This window comes from Diabrotica undecimpunctata, chromosome 8, assembly GCF_040954645.1.
Source record: "Diabrotica undecimpunctata isolate CICGRU chromosome 8, icDiaUnde3, whole genome shotgun sequence".
Lineage (NCBI taxonomy): Eukaryota > Metazoa > Arthropoda > Insecta > Coleoptera > Chrysomelidae > Diabrotica > Diabrotica undecimpunctata.
The window spans coordinates 89,833,244-89,855,680 of NC_092810.1; the positions used below are offsets into that span (position 1 = coordinate 89,833,244).

Genomic DNA, 22,437 nt, shown 5'->3' on the forward strand with positions numbered 1-22,437 from the left:
CTTGGCAGGAAATATCAAACCTATGCTCAGTAGTTAAGACGTATTGGGCCCAGTGGGACTCATTTATCATCGAAGATGGCTTGCTTAAACGAGTCCTGGAAAATGATGACGGTTCAGAGAAGAGAAGACAGTTGGTGATCCCAAAGAGCAGAATAGCCGAAGTACTTCGTCAGTTACACGACAGTCCATCGGGAGGGCATTTTGGTGTAAGGAAAACCCTTCAGCGAATTCGGGAACGGTTTTATTGGATGAACAGTTCCGACGACGTAAAAGACTGGTGTAAGAAATGTACTATTTGTGCTACGAGTAACGGGCCTCACCGGAAAAGGAGAGCTCCTATGAGACAATATAATGTTGGAAGCCCGTTTGAAAGAATAGCTTTGGACATTGCAGGGCCATTTCCAGAAAGTGAAAATGGGGGCAAGTACATGTTGGTAGTAATGGATTACTTCACTAAGTGGGTCGAGATTTACGCACTTCCAGACCAGAAGGCCGCCACCGTTGCAGATAAGTTGATCCAAGAATATATCAGCCGATTTGGAGTGCCTTTGGAGATCCATAGTGACCAAGGCAGGAACTTCGAAAGTGATCTATTCCAAGGAATATGTGATAGACTAGGCATGAAGAAAACAAGAACTACCGCGTATCATCCGCAATCGGATGGTATGGTAGAACGAATGAATAGGACAGTTGGCAAGTATTTGACAAAGATGGTGTCCGATCATCAGCGAGACTGGGACCAATACCTTCCGTTCTTCACAATGGCCTACAGATCTGCTGTTAACGAATCAACGGGCCAGACACCAGCCAGAGTCCTATTCGGACGCGAAATGCGACTACCTTGTGATCTAGAATTTGGGTGTCGACCTGGAGAAGATGTAGCAGGTGAAGATTATGTGATCGAATTACGAAGAAGAATGGACGATGTACATGAGTTGGTCCGTTCCCACCTTCAGATCGCTAGCGACCGAATGAAGAAACGGTACGATACACAAGCCGAAAAGGGTTGCTTTAAGAAGAACGACAAAGTATGGCTGTATAATCCCAAGAAGCGAAAAGGTTGTTCTCCCAAATTGCAGCAGTTTTGGGAAGGTCCATACCTCATCATGGAGAAGATCAACGATGTCATCTACCGAATAAGCAAGATTCCGAGGGGAAAGCCGATGATAGTACACCATAACCGGTTGGCATCTTTCGAAGGTGACCACGACGTAGATGAAGAAGTGGAAGTAAACCAAGTCCAAGATGTGTTTGACCTCACGTTTGAGGAATTCATGGGTGCCTATGGAGGTACCGGTAAAGCGAGACATGGTGTTACCACTGAAGAAAAGCAAGATCTACTCGAGCTCCCCGATGACTACTCGCTGGCCCTTACCATCCCGGCCAGTATCAAAGACGCACCAGGGTTGGCATCCGTCTTTCGAAGGAAGTTTGGTCGAGTTGCAGAACTTCAATGCCAAGTGCCAGCTCCCGGTAAAACCTTGAAACTCCAAGATGCATCACGTTACCTTTTCTACCTGGTAACAAAAGACACTGCCCGTGACCAACCTACCTACCGAGATGTATGGGAAGCCTTACTTCAATTGAGAGGGCACGTACTAGAGTCCGACGTGCAAAAGTTAGCCATGCCAAAGTTGGAGTGCCGCCAATTAGATTGGAGGGTTATCCGAAATATGGTGGAGGAGATCTTTAAAGACACCGAAGTCCAGGTGTTAGTCTGTTGCAATCCGCATAGTTACTGGAGCGGAGAGAAAACCGTCCCTTGTCATTTTTATACAACTGGAAGTTGTAAAAGAGGGTCCAGTTGCCGATACCAGCATACCGTTCCAGTTCTAGTCCCAACAAGGTTCCAGGAGGAACCATCTTTTGAGAGGGGGGCAATGTTACGTAAAAATATGAGTCATAGTTTTAACCTTTAAAACATGTTTTTAATCTAATATGTTGTAGAGTTTACGAGAGGCCTCGATTTACCTGAGCGACCTTCCAGAAGCGATGCGAGGGAAATCCAGTTTGCTTTTACCGTTTCGCCATCGAAGGTTTTAGACGATTCGAGATAACGGCACTGGTATATAATAACGGAACTTTATTTGGAAGGGACAGTTAATTCGGACGACGCGCTCGCGATAAAATGTTACGTTCGCTTTTTAATAAATTATGTATGTTTAGTGAAAATAAATAAATATCAGTCATTGTGCTTTTTAATGAATTAAGATAAGAACAAGACATTATAAATTAAAGACTTAACAATTAATAAATTCACAACAATATATATATATATATATATATATATATATATATATATATATATATATATATATATATATGAAAATTACTGAGTTCTCGGGAAGAACCGCGTTGAGAATTTAAAACTCGACGTTTCGGCACCCATTTTGGAGCCATTATCAAGAGGGATACGGTTCGGTTCGAGTTCGGGGTCTCAATCTGCCTACTCCCCTCACTCGAGACGTACCAGTATCGTGTTCTATATTGCAAGAACTGTCTCTCGGCACTGAGGTCTCAATCTGCCTACTCCCCAGTGTCGAGTGACTCGACACTGTATATATATATATATATATATATATATATATATATATATATATATATATATATATATATATATATATATATGTAGCAAAGTATTAGAAGATTAAAATCCACAAGGAATCTACGTTCCTGTATTTGGCTGTATACCATATATTAAAAAAATTTATTAAAAATCCTTTGTAAAAGGTATATATTTTCTATATATAAAAAATATATACCTTTTACAAAGGATTTTTAATAAATTTTTTTATTAGAAGATTATTCAAAATGCACAAATTATACCTTTGCCAAAATGCTGTAAAAATTTTTAGGGTTTGATTTTAATGTTTTAGCTTTTTTGTCGACTTTACTGGTGTAATATGTACCAGTAGTACTTGACATAGTTCTCTACCATGAAATGAAGGCAAAGAATGAATTGGTATATTTCTTGTAGTTTTACCAGTTCCTGCACGAACTCACATTGTCTGAAATAAAGTGCCTTAAGATTATATATCACATGATAATAATTTAATAACTTTTTCTTTTTATTCTTACATTTAAACCTTTAGCCATAAAAGTCTCGAAAAAATATAAGAGCAAAACAATCGCGTCTGTATCAGATGATAAATGAATATGTTCTCAAAATTTTTATCATGATCTTAGTTTTTCATGTTTTTTCTTATTTGAAGTAAAAAGCAAATGTAGTGATAGGGATCTACTTTTTGATGCTTTATTTATAAGAATTATATCAGAAAATTGTATTAGGATCTCCAAAAATGAAGATATCGTATATGAGCGGTTCGGCACGTACCTTTTTGCTGCAAGTCGATCTTGCACCTCAGAATGTCCTATTAAAATATCGATATCTTGACCAAAAATAAACCTACGAACATTTTCCCAAACTTAAAATGTTCCTTTTGAGTTCTTCTATCATTACTGTTAATTTAAGTATAAATGCTTATTGCTCAAATTTGCTTAAAAAACAAATTAATTTACAAATTTTTAAAGAAACTTCAAACCGGTTTAACTTTAATACAAATAAAGATAAAGTACTTTACCAAATTTTGTTTGAAAGACTATAAATTAAGCTTTAAAATGAGACTTTGTAAAGCTCATTTGCTGTGTAGAAGCCGAGTAACGATCGAAAAAGCTTCGAAAAATACTTATTTTGCAACAATTTTACACTAATTTTACAATATCAAAAGGAACAAATTTTATTTGAAATTTTTTTTATCTCTTAGTTTACTAGCTAGAGCCTTATAAACAATTAAATTGTTTATAACAATTGTTTGACCACTCGGATCGAAATCCACCCTCGAAATTCCTAATCAGCAGCCAAAAATACATAAAAAACTTATATGGGCCGATCAGAATTGAAAAAGCCACGGTGATCTAGTTGGCCTCTAGCCTAGACCACAGTATATTGCTAAAGAATGGTTTAAGGTTTTTTTTCAACCTGCATTTTAGCTATTGCCATTTCCTTTCATTCTGCAAAGCTAAAAAGACAACACCAATGAAACCTGAAGAAACTCAAGTTTTTATGGTCCCTGGAATTTTTTCTACATACAACATACACAGCAATAATAAACAGATGTTTTAACTGAATTCATCATAATCCGTCGTTTAAAATAACAAAACCACTTAGAAAACTGGAGAAATGTATCACAATCCCAGTAATATGTATTAAATACGAAATAAACTTATACAACCAACTATATAACAACAAATAACTGGCATTTATATATAATTACTTAAATTACTGTAGTTGTTTGGGATAAAATCAATGTTGCCAAATGTAATCCATCAATGGATAGATACTTACGGTTAATTATTTGAATAGATTAAGTCAATTAGGCAATAGTTTTCAAACTTTAGAAGTATATAGTGGGTATGTGAAGAATTTTACGATTTATTAAATTTATTTTCCACTTTTCGAAGAACTTCTATAATAATTATTTTATTATAATTTTGGAATATTCTTTGTAACTGATGGAATTTTTTAAATCTCGCAACAACAACATTTTTCGCCAAGTCTATTTCGCATTAATTCCTCCAGGAGTGGATGCAAAATTGGAATGGTCAAAATGCAAAAGTAAACTTACTGATTCTTTTAGCATTATATTGTGCCGAGACTATAAGATAAACCGGTTATTTAAAAGACTTTCCTAAAAAAGTGTAGTGGAAACGACACGAAAACACATATCTGATAACAAAAAACTGGATATTCCGCTAGCATTTCAAGATAATCCCTGCTTTTAAGAATTTTTTATATTTAAAGTACTTTTAGTTTTTATTATAGTATATTCATTATAGTATAGTATATTAGTTTTTATTATTATTATTTTTTTGATATTTAAAAGATGCTGTGATCATAAGTCAGCCACGTGCCCATTTCTGTTATAAAATGTCAAATAGTTCACGTGTTATTGAAACAAATATATCTGTATTTTATAACTTCAAAGAGCTGTCACCTTGTATGTACAACTTTGTATTCACTTAAGTTAGGCTTCAATTGGGCTATTTTTAATTCGAGCATATGTGGGTTAATTTGTGACCTACTTTTTTGTTACACCCTGTGAACGGATATTAACGAAAATAAATTTTCTGTTTACTTTATTGTGAGTTTTCCGAATTTTAGGTACATAATATCAACTCTGTTAACTTAAATTTTCAAGGCTCTTTTGAAAGGTGCTATGGATTTGTCAGTTTGTTGTTTGTCAACATTTTAATAAACTCTTTGATGTTGGTCAAGTGTGTTTATTAATTATTTCAGTTTGACAGGGTCAGACGAATTTTCACAATCGAATTTAATTTAAAGATAAATATATCGATACCGGTTAGCTTTATTAAAGTAAAAACATTCCGTAGTAACGCAATGCTACTTAGTGAAATGTACAATTTCTATATGTTGCGCCATGATTTAATCAGTTTTATAAGAATGTTTCAAGTTTGTGTGTAATAACCACATTTTCAAATAATTTATCACTGAACCAGCTTTGAAATTTCTATTAGAAGAATTTTTCACCAAGTGACAAAAAAAAACCAAATTTGTTTAATTTACTAATGTTTATGTTTTGAGAACGATTTCCGAAGTGGAAATTGAAAGGTCAATAATTACTTTAACCTTTAATTGTGGCTTATTCCCATTTAAATAGTAATTACTTTAAAATGCCACAAGAAAATAGCTTCAGAACAATACTAAATGATTTAGTTTGATAAAATAAGCCATTTTTTCAATTTGGTGCTTTCAGAATTCATGTAGGCCCAATAGTTTACGCATAATGACGTTGTAGTTGCTTTTTAAGATAAACAATTTCAATTTTACAATAACTATTAAATATGTTCCTTATTTTCTCGGGCGGCACACCGGGCGACTACCCGGGCGGCACACCGGGCGACTACCCGGGCGGCGATCGGAAATTAAAATATTTTTTACATTAATTTTGAATTCAAATTTTTCATGAGACATTGTAAAATTATTTATAAGAAAACTATTTGTATAGTTAAAATTCATAATAACTGAAAAAAGGTAAGGTTGATAGACAAAAACAAAAATTTACTAAAAAAATAATGAACGCTATAGAACGTTAATAAATAATATAAATGTATGGTGAGAAATCGTAATATTAATATAATTTCAGGCTAAATGGGCTATAATAATGTCTAAAAAAAATTATCATTGTATCAAAATCGTAAAAGAAAATAAGAACGGGAAGAAGAGCCAAAAAAGCAAAAAAATACTACTTATGTTCTTTTAATCTGAAGAAACCGAGACCCAGTTAGATTCTAAAATTCCGGCAAGACTTCTGCATCCGGTGTCGAAGAAATACCGTCAACCTCAAACCTAAACAATCAACAATCGAAAAAAAATCTAGAACTGACTATTGTTAGTAAACAAAATTTTAATGAAAATTTTTAATATAATGGTCTGGGTACTTGGCCACTTGGACTAAATTCTTCATATAGAGATCATATATTTGCATTTGATTTTTCGATAACAAAAGAAATTGATTCAAATTTCACGTATCAACGATATTCCGATAATCGTAATTTTAATAAAACAATGTATTATAGGGTAACTTCACTCATTTACGCAACTCAGCCATATTGGCAATATCATTTTAAAGTCGTCTACTTTAAAATTTCTAATGTATGTCTGAATTGTCAATATAAATGAGTCAGATAAAATTAAATTATTAGAAGAATTTTTCACCAAAATTTGTTAAATTTACTAATGTTTGTATTTTGAGAACGATTTCCGAAGTGGAAATTGAAACGTCAATAAACTTACTTTAACCTATAAGGTCGTGGCATATTATCGTGCACGTTGCGTTTCCAGCACATATCGTTTCCGAAAAATATAATTTAAATGGTTTTAAATATGAACAACGCACACTGTCTGGAACATTGCGTTTCAGACACTTGTTCAGTATATTCGAACACAATATTTTACTGATGCCGACGGCTGCGTAACGAGTCATAACGAGTCGTAACCGGTTTGTAAGGATAATGTTAATTAGATACCCGTCGTTTTCCCCTTGTTGTTTATTTAGGTCTTTGTTTGATTTTGATACAGTATTTAAAAAAAATAATTTTCGAGGCTGTTTTTAATAGAAATTTAATAATAATTAATAGGTTTAACAATTATTTTAGAATGAATAGGATTCAGTTTAAATATGTTTTAAATTTAATTTCACCTTCAGTTAAAAAACAAAATACTACATTTAACGAAGCCATAAACATCAAACCAAAAAGTATTTTTAAAAAGAAGAGGTATCACTTCCGTACAAAAGTCCTACTTGTTTATCACTTCCGTGATTAATTGTCACAAAGCAATAAAAACACATGCATAAATGAGAAAATAGCCTCGAAAATTATTTTTTTAAATACATACTCTGTATCAAAATCAAACAAGTTCCTAAATAAACAACAAGGGGAGAACGACGGACATCTAATGCACATTATCCTTACCAACCGGTTACGACCTATGTCCCGGACAGTGTGCGTTATTCATATTTAAAACCATTTAAATTATATTTTTCGGAAACTAAACGCTATGTGCTGGAAACGCAACGTGCACGATAATATGCCACGACCTTTAATTGTAGCTTATTCCCATTTAAATAGTAATTAAATCATTTAGCAATTAAAAAGTTAAATATTTTAAAATAAGTTTGCAAAAGTACTGTGATTTTAAACTTACAATTAAAATAACTCGCAGACGCAATAACATGTAGGAAGTTATTTTTTTTACTCCCCGTGTTGGCATTTTTACACGAATTAAAAAAAAATATAATGCCCTACGACCCTTAAAAACTGAGTTGGCCCTTTTTTTTTCAAAAATTCACCGGAGTTTTATTTATAAACAATAAGATTCAAACATTACTTAACAATGCTCTCCTTTCAACGGTAAATACTGTTCCTTACTTTACTTTATCGTTTCCGGACATGTCATTCATAAAATTTCGGCCCAGTATCGGGTTACGTCGGTTCCATCTTGGTTGGCGAGCCACAAATCTTCGAGGTTACATCGATGAGGACAGTTTCTGCATGTAAGAAAATGTTCCATATTCTGTGTTTCTCCACAGTCACAGTTCACATCATCTTGGTCGATTCTTCCCCATTTTGCTATGTTTGATTTTACTGGAGCGACCCCCGTTCTTATCCTATTCATAGTTTTCCATGTTTTAAAGTCTAGGGACTGGCCGGTTCATTGAACCTGGGGAACATACTCAGGCGGTTCATCCTGCACTGTTCCAAGGAAGTTTTTCCTAGATTTTAGTCGCTTTCGTGGTGTTCGAGCTTTGTATAGGGCGTGCCGCTCGTCTGCGATCTGTTTAATTTTCTCTATGTGCTCTGCAACGGATCTGCGTGTTGAGGGTTCTGCAAAACCCACTGCTTTATATAGATTTGAGAGTGGCGTTGGTTTCATGCACCCCGTTACTATCCTGCATGTCTCATTTAGCGTAGTATCAACTTGTTTGGTGTGGGCAGATCTGCCCCAAACGGTGCACACATATTCAGCAGTTGAGAAACACAGTGCCTGTGCCGTTGTTCTTAAAACGCCAGGAAGTGCGCCCCATTTACTTCCCGTTAGCTTTCTGAGTATGCTGTTCCTAGATGTTACTTTCCCTCTCGTTTTTATGCAATGTTGTCTGTAGGTGAGGGACCGGTCCAGAGTTACTGCTAGATATATAGGTTGGTTTGTGTGTTCTAATGTATTACAATTCCACGCAATTTGTTCCAAGTTTTCGCTTGACTTCCTTTGCGCGAAGGTGGAAGGTGGGATGAGGTGCTTGTCGACATTTTTTTCTATTCTGACGAGTATGAGTCTCTCGTATAGTTTGAAAAAGTGACACAACAGCGACATAGGTCTGTAGCTACTGGAGTTTTCTGGGACCTTTCCTGGTTTTAACAAGGCTATTACTTTAGATTTCCTCCATTATTTTGGAATTTCGCAGGTTTTGCAGCACGTGTTATAAAATTGCAAGATCCAGTTGCTCCTTGGCCTAGATGCTTTATTTGTTCACTGCATATATCATCCACACCTGCAGCTTTCCCGTTTTTTAACCTGTTCATACCGTCGTGGAGTTCTTTTATGTAAAAGGAGTACCTAGGTGGGTTTGTCTCCGAATCCAATCTTCTAGTGTTTGGAACCTTATATCGGTTCGTAGTTGTTCCATTCATAAGGAGTTGAGCAGCGACTTGGTTTGCTGTAACCTTGCAAGGTGATTTATGTCATTTTGGATCCCCGCTAAGTTTTTTTACAAGGTTTCATGCTATTTTGCTACTATGTGTCATGTCCATTTTTTCCAGGGTCTTAATCCACTTTTCCTGTCTGGCTTGACTTAGCTGTTGGAGTAGTACGGCTCCGCAGTTAACCGTTTCTTGGCTAAAAGGGTCAGTGGAATAGAGGGTTTCGTATGTTCTCATTAGTTCTTTGGACTCTCTGGACATCCCGGGAACATATTGTTGTCTACATCCTCTGGGGATAGCTTTTCTAGACACATTTTTGAGTACCTCTATAAATTTTTCATAGTTCTTTACCTTTGGTTCAAGACGTAGCAGCTCAGAATCTAGCATGTCTGCATACTTTTGCCAGTTTGCCTTTTTGAAGTTAAATCTCCTTCGGAATGGAATAGTTTGTGGTCTGACAATTGGAAAGATATTTATACCAATTTGTCTATGCTGAGTTTTTGGTATGGGGCCATATACTACTTTGGTACATCGGTCTTCGAGGTTGTTACTTGAAAAACAGATATTCGAGTTATATCCTCTTTTCCAAACTTTACTCTGAAAAGATGGTGGAAGTTTAGGATCATGGATTAACGTGAGGCCACTCCTTTTGTGTCCGAATCTGCATAGCCCCAGAGTAAACTGTGACTGTTAAAGTCTCCCAGTATAAGCTGATTGGGTTGTGATTGGAAGTTAGTTGGGGGTGAAAATATAAAAGGCTGGTTTGGGGGCTTGTATACCGAGGTTATTGTGCATTTTCCGATCTCAGTGGTTATTATCTCTATACCGCGTACATTTGTTGTTCCCACAGATGAGACTATGGTTTGAGTTCTCACAAATGCCGCGTAGATACTGTAAAGTATATACTTAGTCTTACATATGGACAAGAGACTCACCTGGAAAACTCATATACGGAAAAGAAAGAAAACATCTTGACACATATAGAACATATTATTGGATACTCGGAAGAAAGTCCCAGTTATCGTTGAGAAACAAACCATTACCGTACAATGCCATACCGAATCCAATTTGAACGTGCGGAATAGAGGTGTGGGGCACTGCTTCAAAATCCAACCTAACAATCATGGACCCATTTCAAAACAGGGTGTTACGAGCAATAACTGATGCGCCATGGTTTGTAAGCAACAATTTACCATTCTTGAGTTAGGAATCGATAGTTGTAATATTCATGTAGAGTAAATATTTAATGAAATATTTCTCTTCGCGCCAATGATGTAAAGTCAACAAATGAGTTTATGGTCTCTTTTTGATTAAGACAAAAAAAAATTAAAAACGAAAAGATATAGAGTTTAAAAACGAAGCGATTTTACTATTTTAAAAACTGAATTCATAAATTCAAATTTATAAAAGTCGCTATATCTCCTGTTCTAATCAACGAGAAGGATATTGTTTTCAATTTGTGGTACCTCCTGGCATAGATAATAAAAATGCATTTAGTTAATTTGTGAATTATTTATTTAACCGAGTAATTTGTTTAAACAATTTAAAATAAATATTTATTTTGCAAAATTGTACTTTTCTTTTTTATTATTAGTAGGCAAGGTTATGAAATAATAAGCAACTTAAATATTTAACTATTACAGTTATAAATAATATCTTTTGAAAATTAAATCTATACGTGTTAATTTTTCTTGAATTATGCGTATTATTTTTACAATTACCTCTTCTCAAAAACATTACAAATATATTTTACACAAATTAATTGTTATAAACTTTGTATAATTATAAATTAAAATTCTAGGATTAATCTGTACATACAATTAGCATAATTACAATTTACATACTTAATTTTACTGTTTATTTATAATTATAGAAAGATTGTAAAAATTAATTTGTTTAAAATATATTTGTAATGGTTTTCAGTCAAGAAAATAGACTACAAGCCCATGGAATATCTTAGAGGGTCACTTGACCGAACATAAATCAATACTACAATATAAAATAACAACTTTAGAAACTATACCGCCAATTCTTATCGATTATCAAAAAGTGGGGGATCAAATTAAGTGTTACACCTTTAAGCCGGCATCTCACTGTTGGCGGAAAACCGCTTTTCGCTGTTTCATGCCGGAAAAGAGAAACAGAAAATATATACAGTAAAAAGAAAAGAGAACACGGTTGTCACCCCATGTTAGTGTGAATTTGATAAATATTTACTTTTTGATAACTACCCCAATGAAGCTTGTCCTATCTAGATCAGGGTTTAGTCGACCAGTCTCGCCGGTAAACATTTTAGTAAGTTGGGTAATTTATATAATCATAAAAATTCCAAGACAACTTCGTTAGACCACTCCATAGTGAAATTATTACGACACTCGACGTACCTGTCTCTAGTCACATCGGAAGGTTGCTAGAAGTACGTGCTGTAAATCAGCTTCCAATTTCCTTTGAACCGTGTTAAGTTACCGAGAAACAGTGGAACTGGTCGCGTTAGCCACAAATAGAGAGTTTTTCCGTATCCCAGGGACCGTATTCAGGGTAAAAACGGTATTCGGCGTTGGGTTGGTTAACGTTTTTATATTTTGTATTTTCTATTTCTCTTCGAACGCTACTCTACGTTCGGTCAGATCACACCTTAAGATTTCTCTCCCCTCTTACAGCCGGAATGTACGCCTTTGCAAAAAATTAATCTATGTACCGACCTGAACCTTTGTGTATGAATGCCGTACTGTGTGAAATTGCCGAAAATGGGGAAAAGTTGCCTTTGAGTGGTAGATTTGAGACCCCTTGACTCATTTGTACCGATAAAAATTGACGGCATAGTTTCTAAAGTTGTTATTACATATTGTAGTATTGTTTTATATTTGATTCATACTGGGTGAAATGAACCATTAAAAATTTTCCATGGGGGTGTAATCTAAAAGTAATTGTTTAAACAAATTACTCAGTTAAATAAACAATTCACAAATTAGCTAATTAAGTTTTTATAATCTATGCAACTAGGTAGGTACCACACATTAAAAAAATTAATTTTCTTTGATTGGAGCTGGAGAGCAAATTTTATAAATATGAATTGATGAATTCAGTTTTTGAAATAATAAAATCGAGAAAAATAAATCAGGGCTAACTTGGGTTCCAAGGGTCGTAGGACATTATATTTTTTTAATTCGTGTAAAAATGCCAACATTTCGAATAAAAGAAGTTAACTTGGTATAATATGTTGATGCGTCTGAGTTATTTCAAATGTTTATAAGCTTAAAACAGTATAAATCACAGTACTTTTGTAAACCTATTTTTCCATATTTTACATAAATTTTTTAATTGTTAAGTGATTTAATTTGATAAAATAAGTCTTTCTCTTCGATTTGATGTTTTCAGAACTCATATAGACCTAATAGTTTACTCATAATAACGTTGTAGATAAAAGCTTTCTGAGATAAACAATTTCAATTTTGCAATAAGTTTAAATGAAACTTCTTGAAAATTTTATAGCTGAATACATATAATATTGTCCCTATTATCACGCGAAATTAAAGTTGTTTGTGCATTTTTATTATCATTCTGGTTTTACAACCATGCGGGGTTCCTAGCATCCTCGAGAATTTCTCTCCAGGCGTCCCTATCCATCAACTTCCTCCGCCAATCTTCCATTTTAGAAAAGTTATTAATAATTTTTAAAAAATCGACTTTTGAAGCTATTTTTGCAATTATTAAACAACAAATTAACAAAAATAACTTTAGAAATTTTTATTTTAAAGTATTTTCTATGCTTTTTCGGTAAAATTGTGTCACTTTTCAGTAGTAACATCCCTAGGACATTGATAACAGACGAGATAATTTCATGACAATCGAAAGCTCGTTCCTTGGTAACAGCACGAAGCCGAAGGCTGAGTGCTGTTACCAAGCAACGAGCTTGAGAAATTTGTCATGAAATTATGAGGCATTCATCAATGTCCGAGGGATATTCGGCGGATAATTTTTCGAAAAAAAAAAAAAAATCATAACTCAACATAACGAAACATTTATTTATTAAAAGTACAGTTGGTGAAAGTACAATTATTAAAATTTAAGTTAAAATTAGATTCGTGAAAAACGTGACATTTTGAAATTTATTTGGATGAAGTTGTCAAACTCGATCGTGTTGTCATAGGGATTGACAATTGCACTGAATGCAATTATCAGTCTAATGTTGACATGATTGGGTGAAATTGTTCCACATGACACAAAATGACGAAATTTGAATGGTTGTTAGAACAGTCGAAAAATTATCCATATAATTTACCGGTCTTCACTTTTAGTATTTAAAATCAAATAGCGATCTTATGTTGTTCATACTGGGTTATTGATTAGTGTGAGAAAGCTCAGTAGATCTATTATAGTAAAAATTACAAAAAAAAGTTATTGACAAAAATTGTAGGAAGCTTTAAACTCCAAATTTTAAAATTAGTTACAATCTTCAGGGTGTTCCATAAGATGGTGACAGACTAAACTTATGTTTTTTTTTTAATGAAACACCCTGTATTTTATTTTAAATTTGAAATCTGCTTCACTTCCACATCACAACAATGTAAAGTTTTATTTTGTTATACCGGGTACTTAAAAAGTTAATAACCAATATTACCTGAAAATCGTATCAAGTTTAACTCCCTGTATGTTTAAAAAGGAGTATAGGAATATTGATCTATTGCAACCATAGTTTTTAATAATTTTTAAAAATTATAAAACATATTCGTTTTCATAATATTCGTTAAATCAAATACAGGGTAAGTCAAAATGTAAGTACATTATTTTCTTGGTAATTTTAAATAGAACACCCTGTATTTTATATCACTATCGAAAAGTACTAATATCGTACTTCAAATTTTATGAAGTACTCCCTATACCTAAAGTTATCAGTTTTCTAGATATTTTTATTTTTTCATCAAAGTATTAATTTGGTAGATATTTTAACGTTTACCAATAATTATTGTGAGTTGGCCATTGACGGAAAATTACAAAAAAAAGAACAACACATAGAAAAATTAAAAACAACAGTAATTTTAACTTCTCATTTGCTTCTTTCCCCTTATGGTCTACTTTACAAATGACAATTTTTTGTTTTAGATAGCAATACTTATATATTTATCAATTAAAATAATCACAGCAGTTTACCTTCCTATTAACCTTCAGTAGACCATGGCAAAAATTTAAATATTGTTTGTTTAGTAGTTTTGTAACAAATTGGGAAATTTGTTTTATTAATTATTTATGAATACTAATTTAGATATTAATAAGGGATCCTTGAACTGAAAATTTAAATAGGCACCAATTTAAATAGCCAATGGGACCACTCAACAGAAATTAAACAGCGAATAATAAAAGCAAAAGCAGCATTCGTTAGAATGAGAACCATTTTCAACAGTCGAGACATATCATTAAAAACAAAATGCCGTCTATTGAACTGCTACATATTCACAGTTCTGCTCTACGGAATGGAAGCATGGACACTGACTGTTGCATCTATGAATCGGCTCGAAGCTTTCGAAATGTGGTGTTATAGGCGCATCTTACGTATATCCTGGGTTGACAGAGTTACTAATGTGGAGGTCCTGCGTAGAATGGGGAAAGAATGTGATATTCTCATGACCGTCAAAACTAAAAAGTTGGAATATCTAGGACATGTAATGAGAAATCAAGAACGTTACGGCCTTCTCCAGCCGATTCTCCAAGGGAAAGTAAATGGTAAGAGAGGACCGGGAAGAAGACGCATTTCCTGGCTTCAAAATTTACGAAAGTGGTATAACACGACTACCACTGAACTGTTCCGCGCTGCAATAAATAAAGTAAAGATAGCCGTGATGATCGCCAACATCCGGAACGGATAGGCACTTTAAGAAGAAGAACTGAAAATTAGTTTTTGTTTAATTCAATATTCAAGACCAAATACTCGTATTCTTTTGCATAAACATCTCCACAGATTTGTGTATATGATACTACAATTTAACATAACATCATATTTACACTTTCGTGACATGGTTTGGTATTTTCTAGTCGTCCCGACAAACCTGGGATCAAGGGGCTAAATGGCTTCCATATATTATAAATTAATATATTAATATTTTTTGAGTTCCTATGCATCACTCTTCACGGCAACTCTTTTAAAACTACGGTCTGAAACCGATTGCACTCCCAACTATTTTGTTAACCCTGGCAGCGTAAAATCGAGGGGATTCGCCTGAAACTGGTTTCCAACTAGTTTTCAACTGTTGTTTTAAATCAGTTGCGTCCGAGCGCCTTCGCCTACGAGGCGATCTGATTGAACCTGGTTTCCAATCAGTCTAAAACTGATTTTGTTTGTCCTTCCTCCCGTGGTCGCAGTTGCGTTGCCATTTTTTGTAGCAAATTTTTAACCGAACATTTGGGAAACATTTTATTATATCAATATGTACTTTAGGATTAGTCAAATTATACGGAAATTAAAGACTGGACAAAAATCTTATTTAGATTATTTCAATAATATAAACAACTTTTACTTGTACTGAATATTTGAAAAAAGGTGGTAGTAGGTGATACTTTAGACTATCGCGAACTTTCATACTATGTTTTTCGTATTTTTAAAAGTTAAATAATATTTTTAAAATTGAATAAAGTAATTTTATTATTTAATTATTATTTATATTTTAAACAAATTATATATGTTATATTAAAATAATTAAATATATTATTACGTTTGCTCCTAACGCCACCAGATTTACCAAGTTCAAACAAATTATATATGATTTATTAAAATTTTAATTGCGTTTGCTCCGAACGCCACATGCTAACGTATCAACAAAGCTACGTTTTATATTTCGTCAGCATTATTACCAACTATACGCTGTTTACGTCTGACAGACCCGTCAAAGTCAGACTAAATATTAAATTAATAATAAAATATAAATGAATTTCATTTGATACATAGTACATTTAATTATTATATACATTAAATAAGAGGTTTAAAAATAATATTTGACTATGGTTTGAAATGAATTTATTAACAACTAACGTTATAAAGTTTACGTGACGTACAACGGACTCCCTCGTTGACTCGATAGACAAAAAATATTACGACAGTATAGAAGCTTCGCCTCAAAATTTACATATTTCTATTCTAAGATTTTGTTTTAATTTTATGCAGACATTAGAATTGTCAATTGGACATAAGTAAAAATGACGAGACTATTACAAAAAATATTAATCTATTGATTTTTTAAAATAACGAAAATAACGAAATGCACATTTAAAATTTAACGAAAGTCTGAACATAATGTGATTTGTTCACATGTGTCATGGTAACCGAGAAATATATTTGTCCATTGTTTTTATTTTTCAGAAATACTGAATAACTTTGTTAAAAGCTAATTTTTTAAATTTGTCTTTCTTATACCCACCATTTTGCCACATTTAATATTGTATTATAACTTATAACCCAACTGATCCAAAACCAGTTGCTTCGTGAGCGGAGACAGGTTTCATTTAGGCTGTAATCTGGCTTTAAACCGACTGCAGATGAAACTAGTCTCAACCGTAGTTTTTAAATTCGACAATAGATTAACTATGGTAAAAGTCATAACAGTGACATTGTTGTATTGTACAGTATTGAGTCAGTGACAAGTATTGAGTCCATTGAGTTTTTTCCATTCTCTTCTTTCTTTCTATCCTTTTTGATTCGTTTCTTGTGAAGCAATTTTCTGCTAGTTGCTCTTCTTCTGTTTCCTGGGGCATTGTAATGCAGGGTCTGTTAGGTTTTTGACATTATGATCAATCCCTCGCATCTTTTGCAGCTCCGTAATTGTTTATCTGAGATTGTATTTGTCTAGAATATGTTGCCTATAAGGGTAAAAATTTATTTATAAAAGATTTACGTAATCTATGACAACAATAAATATTCACTTGTCTCACTCTTTTTTTAACATTTATTTATTGAAATAGTTCATTTCGTTATTCCGCATTGTTTTAATATAACCCAAATTGCCTTTTTGTTAAGTGTATCCAAGGCTTCTTAAAAGTCAAATTTCAAGTTCAAATAAATGTTGTCGTTCGTCTGCTCTGATTCTTCTAAAATACATAATTCTTGGGGAGTTTATATTTAGCTTTAAACCTATTTGGTTGGCCCTTAGTTTTTCATTAATTTGCTCATTTAATTATCGCCATTATTATACTAGCCATTGTGAATATTTTAATTGACTTCCAGTTGTGGTAATCAGTAAGCTTTTGTGCTTATGACCGCCGTTGTGTTTTTTTATTATTGAGTACCTGTGTGTATTGTGATCTAACTACGTCTTCAGTTTTTGCTGCTACTTTTTCCATATAGGTACAGTTGTTTGTCGTGTCCGACTCGCTTCCTAATTTCCTTATTTTTTCCATGTACTATTTGCACCTGGTAAATTTGTAAAATGATGTATCAGTTTTTTTTTTAATTATAAAAAAATATATAAGAACCGTTGTTCTATATAAGAAACTCTTGCTTACTGTTCCTTAATTTCTAACAATTACTTTTTTTAGTATTGAAAACTGCTTACCGTACTTGGTTCGTGCCAATTGGAAGCCAACTCGGTAAAGAGGACAAAATATGGACCATTGGTTTAAACGAACAATCCAAAAAGACTCCGCTGGTTATGCTACATGGTTTCGCTGCCGGACTGTGCTTTTGGATTCTTAATTTCGACGAATTGTCAAAGGATAGGCCAGTATATGCGATAGATTTATTAGGTAAGTTATGCAACTTTTTTGTTTATTTGTTGAAATTGGCAATAGACTAAATAAATATATAGAGTAATTACTAAATATTGCAGTAGATAGCATGTATTAATAGTTCGTTATAAATGTCTTACATCTTTGGATCGTATCTTTAACTCTTCTTTTTACAAGTCGGTTGAAGAATTATCTCTCGAATGGTTTTTTAATATATTTTCTAATACGATCTCGGTATTTATTTGCATTGAGCGGCCACGAAGTTGATCGAAGTTCAGTGAATGCGAGAGTGTAGACAGGTACTTCATGCGACTTCGCTTCGCCCCGTTCCACTTTCGTTCTGTGTTGGTTTTTCGCGTCGAAGTCAAAGGGCCCAAACCCGAAGTTCGAATACGAAGTGTTACACTACATTACTCGGCTTCACGAATATGTATCGTGGTGTCGTGTATGTGTAAGTTAATCGAGGCGAGTTACCTCGCCTCGATTAACTTCAGTTCGACACTTCGTCCGAAGAACTTCGATCGAGAGTGTAGTTCGCGCTTTGGACTTTCGTTACATGTGGCCTGTTTATATCATCATTAAGTGTTATGAGTTTGGACTGAAATAGCATGGGGACTAGTTATCATTCTGTAACATTTTTTAGTGAAACGTCTGTAGTAATAGAGCGTATGTATATAGTGTGTTAGATGATTTATGTATGTAGATATGTATTTATGTACATGTATGTAACATTTATGTTATGTAAAGGTTAAATTGGCTCGATGTGCATACAAAATCATCTGTACCTATATAAGTTTAATACATAGTGTTAACAAAAACTGAACAAATAAAAATAAAAATATGTAAAATATTACGATTACGATCACAACTCCAGGAGATATGGGATTCCCCGAGTAAGGTGCTCCGTGTCACGCCTGGATCAAAGAGATAATGCCCCGTTTAGACGGTACCTTTATGACTCCCAAGCTACCACCACCCCTTCTCAATCGTAGAAATTGCATTGGGGAAGTTTTATATGCGCCTTTCTCTCTTGTTTACCTTTCTTTTTGTGGATCCTCTAGAATATCCTCTTCTCCAAATGTGTACTCATCCAGCGAGCCATTGACTTTTTGGATTTGGCCACTGGCTTTCTGCACATTGTCGTCCGCAGCAAGATAAATTACTATAGGCTCACTTAGATTCAATTTTTCGATAGTACCAGGTTGAAAACCCGTCAGATAATTTGATATTAACAATTTAATTATTTAAATGATTGTATCTCATAAATTATTCGAGATATTTAATTTTATCAAAATGAAAATTGTTCCTTTTGAAAAAATAGACACAATGGAGTTTAGTAAACTTTGATCCGATTTGCAAAACCGGAGTTGAAACAAGTTTAGTGGAAAATAATTATAAAATAATAATTTATTCGTGGATAATAAATATAAAAATAGGCATTCGATGGGGCTTTTCCAAGTATAACTCAGCTTTCATACGTGTGATTAACTTTCAAAACCCCCTCATTTTAAATGTAACTATTTCAGTTACATTTAAAAGTTATAAAAATTAAACATTAAAAATTTCACGAAAAAGTTGCGACTTAATTTGTTTAAGAGGTTTAAACAAAAAATATATACTATAAACTGTGGAAATCTGGCTAATGGAAGTTATAAAACAACTCAAAACGAACATTTTAAGTTTTGGTAAATGTTAATTTTTGACCAAGATATGGGACTTTTAATAACGCGCTCTGAGGCTAAAATCCGTGTATATTCAAAGATGTATATTACTTTATCATTATAAATAAAAAAGTTATAGCAGTTTATAGTTAAAATTTTCGTTAAAAAGTGGTGAATTAATTTGTATATAATAGTTTTAAACAAAATTGAGCCGTAAACGTTGGCATTTTGGTTAATGAAAGTTAAAGAAGAACAATTAAAAACGAACATTTTAAGCTTAAGCTGGCAAATGTTTCTATATTAATTTTTTGCCGAGATATTGAAAACCGATTTACGTGCGCCAGCATTCTCTGCGAGCTGACCGAGCGCCTCGGAGCGCGTTATTAAGGTCGATTTATAATGTCCGTTCCGTGTTATGACAGTACCCGCCAAAAAATACAATAATGTACTTCTATGAGTATATTTAAGGTCGATTTATACATATCCGTGCCGTATTCGTTCCGTGTTATGACAGTGTCCGGCAAAAAAAAACAATAATGTACTCTTACGATTATATTTATACATTGACGTTTTCCGGACGGGCCCCATCCGTGCCCGGTGTGAAGTTAATGCCAAACGATATTTTTGTTTTCGGCACTGGCGATGCACGGAAATGACACGGACCGCACGGACTTGTATAAACATGATTTTATTGTTTTGTGAATGCGAGTGCTGGTAAACAGACAAGCAGGAGGTATTGTGCGGTTAGTATGTTATGTTTTTTTATATGTATTATTTATATATTTACATATTTTATTTCTTATTTCTAATAACATATTTTTATTAGTTGTTAGTTGATGGATATTCTCAAGTTAAAGTTGATTTCATGACTTTCATGTAATCGAATGAACTATCTTATAAGCAAAGTCATCCCAGGAGCGCAACTCAACAATATTGGCAATATCATTTTAAAGTCGTCTACTTTAAAATGTATGTCTGAATTGTCAATATAAATGAGTCAGATAAAATTAAATTATTAGAAGAATTTTTCACTAAGTAACAAAAAAAAAACAAAAATTTGTTTAATTTACTAATGTTTGTATTTTGACAACGATTTGACAAACGTCAATAAACGTACGTTAACCTTTAATTGTGGCTTATTCTAATTTATATAGTAATTAGTATTATTATGGACCATGAAAAACTTACCGAATTGTCCGAAAATACCCGGTCATTTATGATACCTCAAATTCAAAATATCTAGACACCAAATACAAATTGGAAATCTGGCAGAAAATAGGAGAAGAACCAGTCTTCGGAATTTGATGCTCATGAGAACACAATATATGAAGAGACTGAAGATGAAGGAAGTCAATTACAAGCAGTGCAACCAACTACGGAGATTTTAGAAACCAGCACGCCAACTGAAGCAGAAAAACAACAGCGTCATATAAAAAAAATACCGTGAGGTCGAACCAAAAGGAAACTCTCTGAGCAGGAATCAGCCTCAACTACTTTAATGAAGTATATAATCGCTAAAGAAAATAGTGACAAAACAGAAAATGTACATCCAATTGATGCCTTTGTTTCTGGAGTTGCTGCCACTGTCAAGTCATTTTCCCCATACTACCAACATTTGGCAAAAGGTAGGCTATTTCAAGTGGTGCAGGATTTGGAGGAGCAACAACTACTTCGACCCATTGTCTAAAATAATGTGTACCACGTACAACCTTTGTCATCTCTATCAATCACTGGAACTTCATTAGATAACACCCATATGTCATCTATGTTAACACCATCACCGGCTGGAACTTCGTCAGATTCTACCAATATCAGTTGCAGATATTTCAAGACAATAACGATAGTCCAAACGAATCAACATGTAACTCTAAAGCAAACAATTATTTTCACAATTTTGAATGAAATTGTAATAAGTAATAATAATTAAGAATAAAATCATAATTTAAAAATGGACTTTATTTCCGTACCTAGATACCTTCGACAAACAGCCAAACGTTATCTAGCCGAGATCGGTATTTTCCAAAATGTAAGTTGCTCCTCAACACGATATTTAATTTTATCCAATAAAATATTAAAATAGTACTGCGACATTCTAAAACATTCGTGAAATTTTGTTTCATCATCCAATAATTCTCTGTATATTTTCTATTCTCCTTCGGTTTGTCTTTTTTTCCACATAGGATGTATAGTCGACACGTAATTTCGTGAGAAAATTTATAGGAACCAGAACGGGTAAAATACTAGAAAATGGCAACAATGTCAGAGTGGTCACTACTTTATTGAACAGTAGCGTAGATATCTAATTTTTAATTAAATAAAAGTTTTTATTTTTATTTAATTTTATTTAAGAAAAAGTTTCATTTTCTATAAAGTTTAAATAAAAAATATTGGTGTTGTTAACTTCTGTGATATATCTAGGAAGAGATAACACTAATCGACTCGGCTAAATAGAACTTATTGTAAAATAACAATACCTATAAAAAATTGTTAATAAAAGTAATTATCACATACAATTAAACAAATGTTTTATGTACAAGTATTTAAGTATACAAACGTTTTAATAACACAACTGCTCATAAGTTTTAAAACTTATGATCACATTTTATCCCTGATAACTTAGTTATTGTAATAAAAAAAATAGAGAATTCATTTTTTTAAATTATATACAGGGTATTCTATTAACAACTTTGGTTTGACACCGTGTGAGAGAAGACTTAGTACCTCAATAATTTAAAAATGGGTAAGAAGTCTAAAACTTGTATGAACATCTTTTTTTATATATCTAGCAGGTATTTTCTAATAACCTAACCTGTACTTTGATTTAGAAGAAGAACTTACTAATCTA

General features: G+C 33.2%; 1 protein-coding gene across 1 annotated transcript in view; it reads left to right on the top strand.

Moving 5' to 3' along the window:
- Positions 1–22,437, top strand: part of LOC140447758 ((Lyso)-N-acylphosphatidylethanolamine lipase-like) — a 67,022-nt gene that overhangs the window by 8,762 nt on the left and 35,823 nt on the right. Inside the window, exon 2 of the mRNA XM_072540596.1 lies at positions 17,743–17,949. Within this exon, the coding sequence (XP_072396697.1) occupies positions 17,743–17,949 (207 nt within the window). The remainder of the gene's footprint in view (positions 1–17,742; positions 17,950–22,437) is intronic.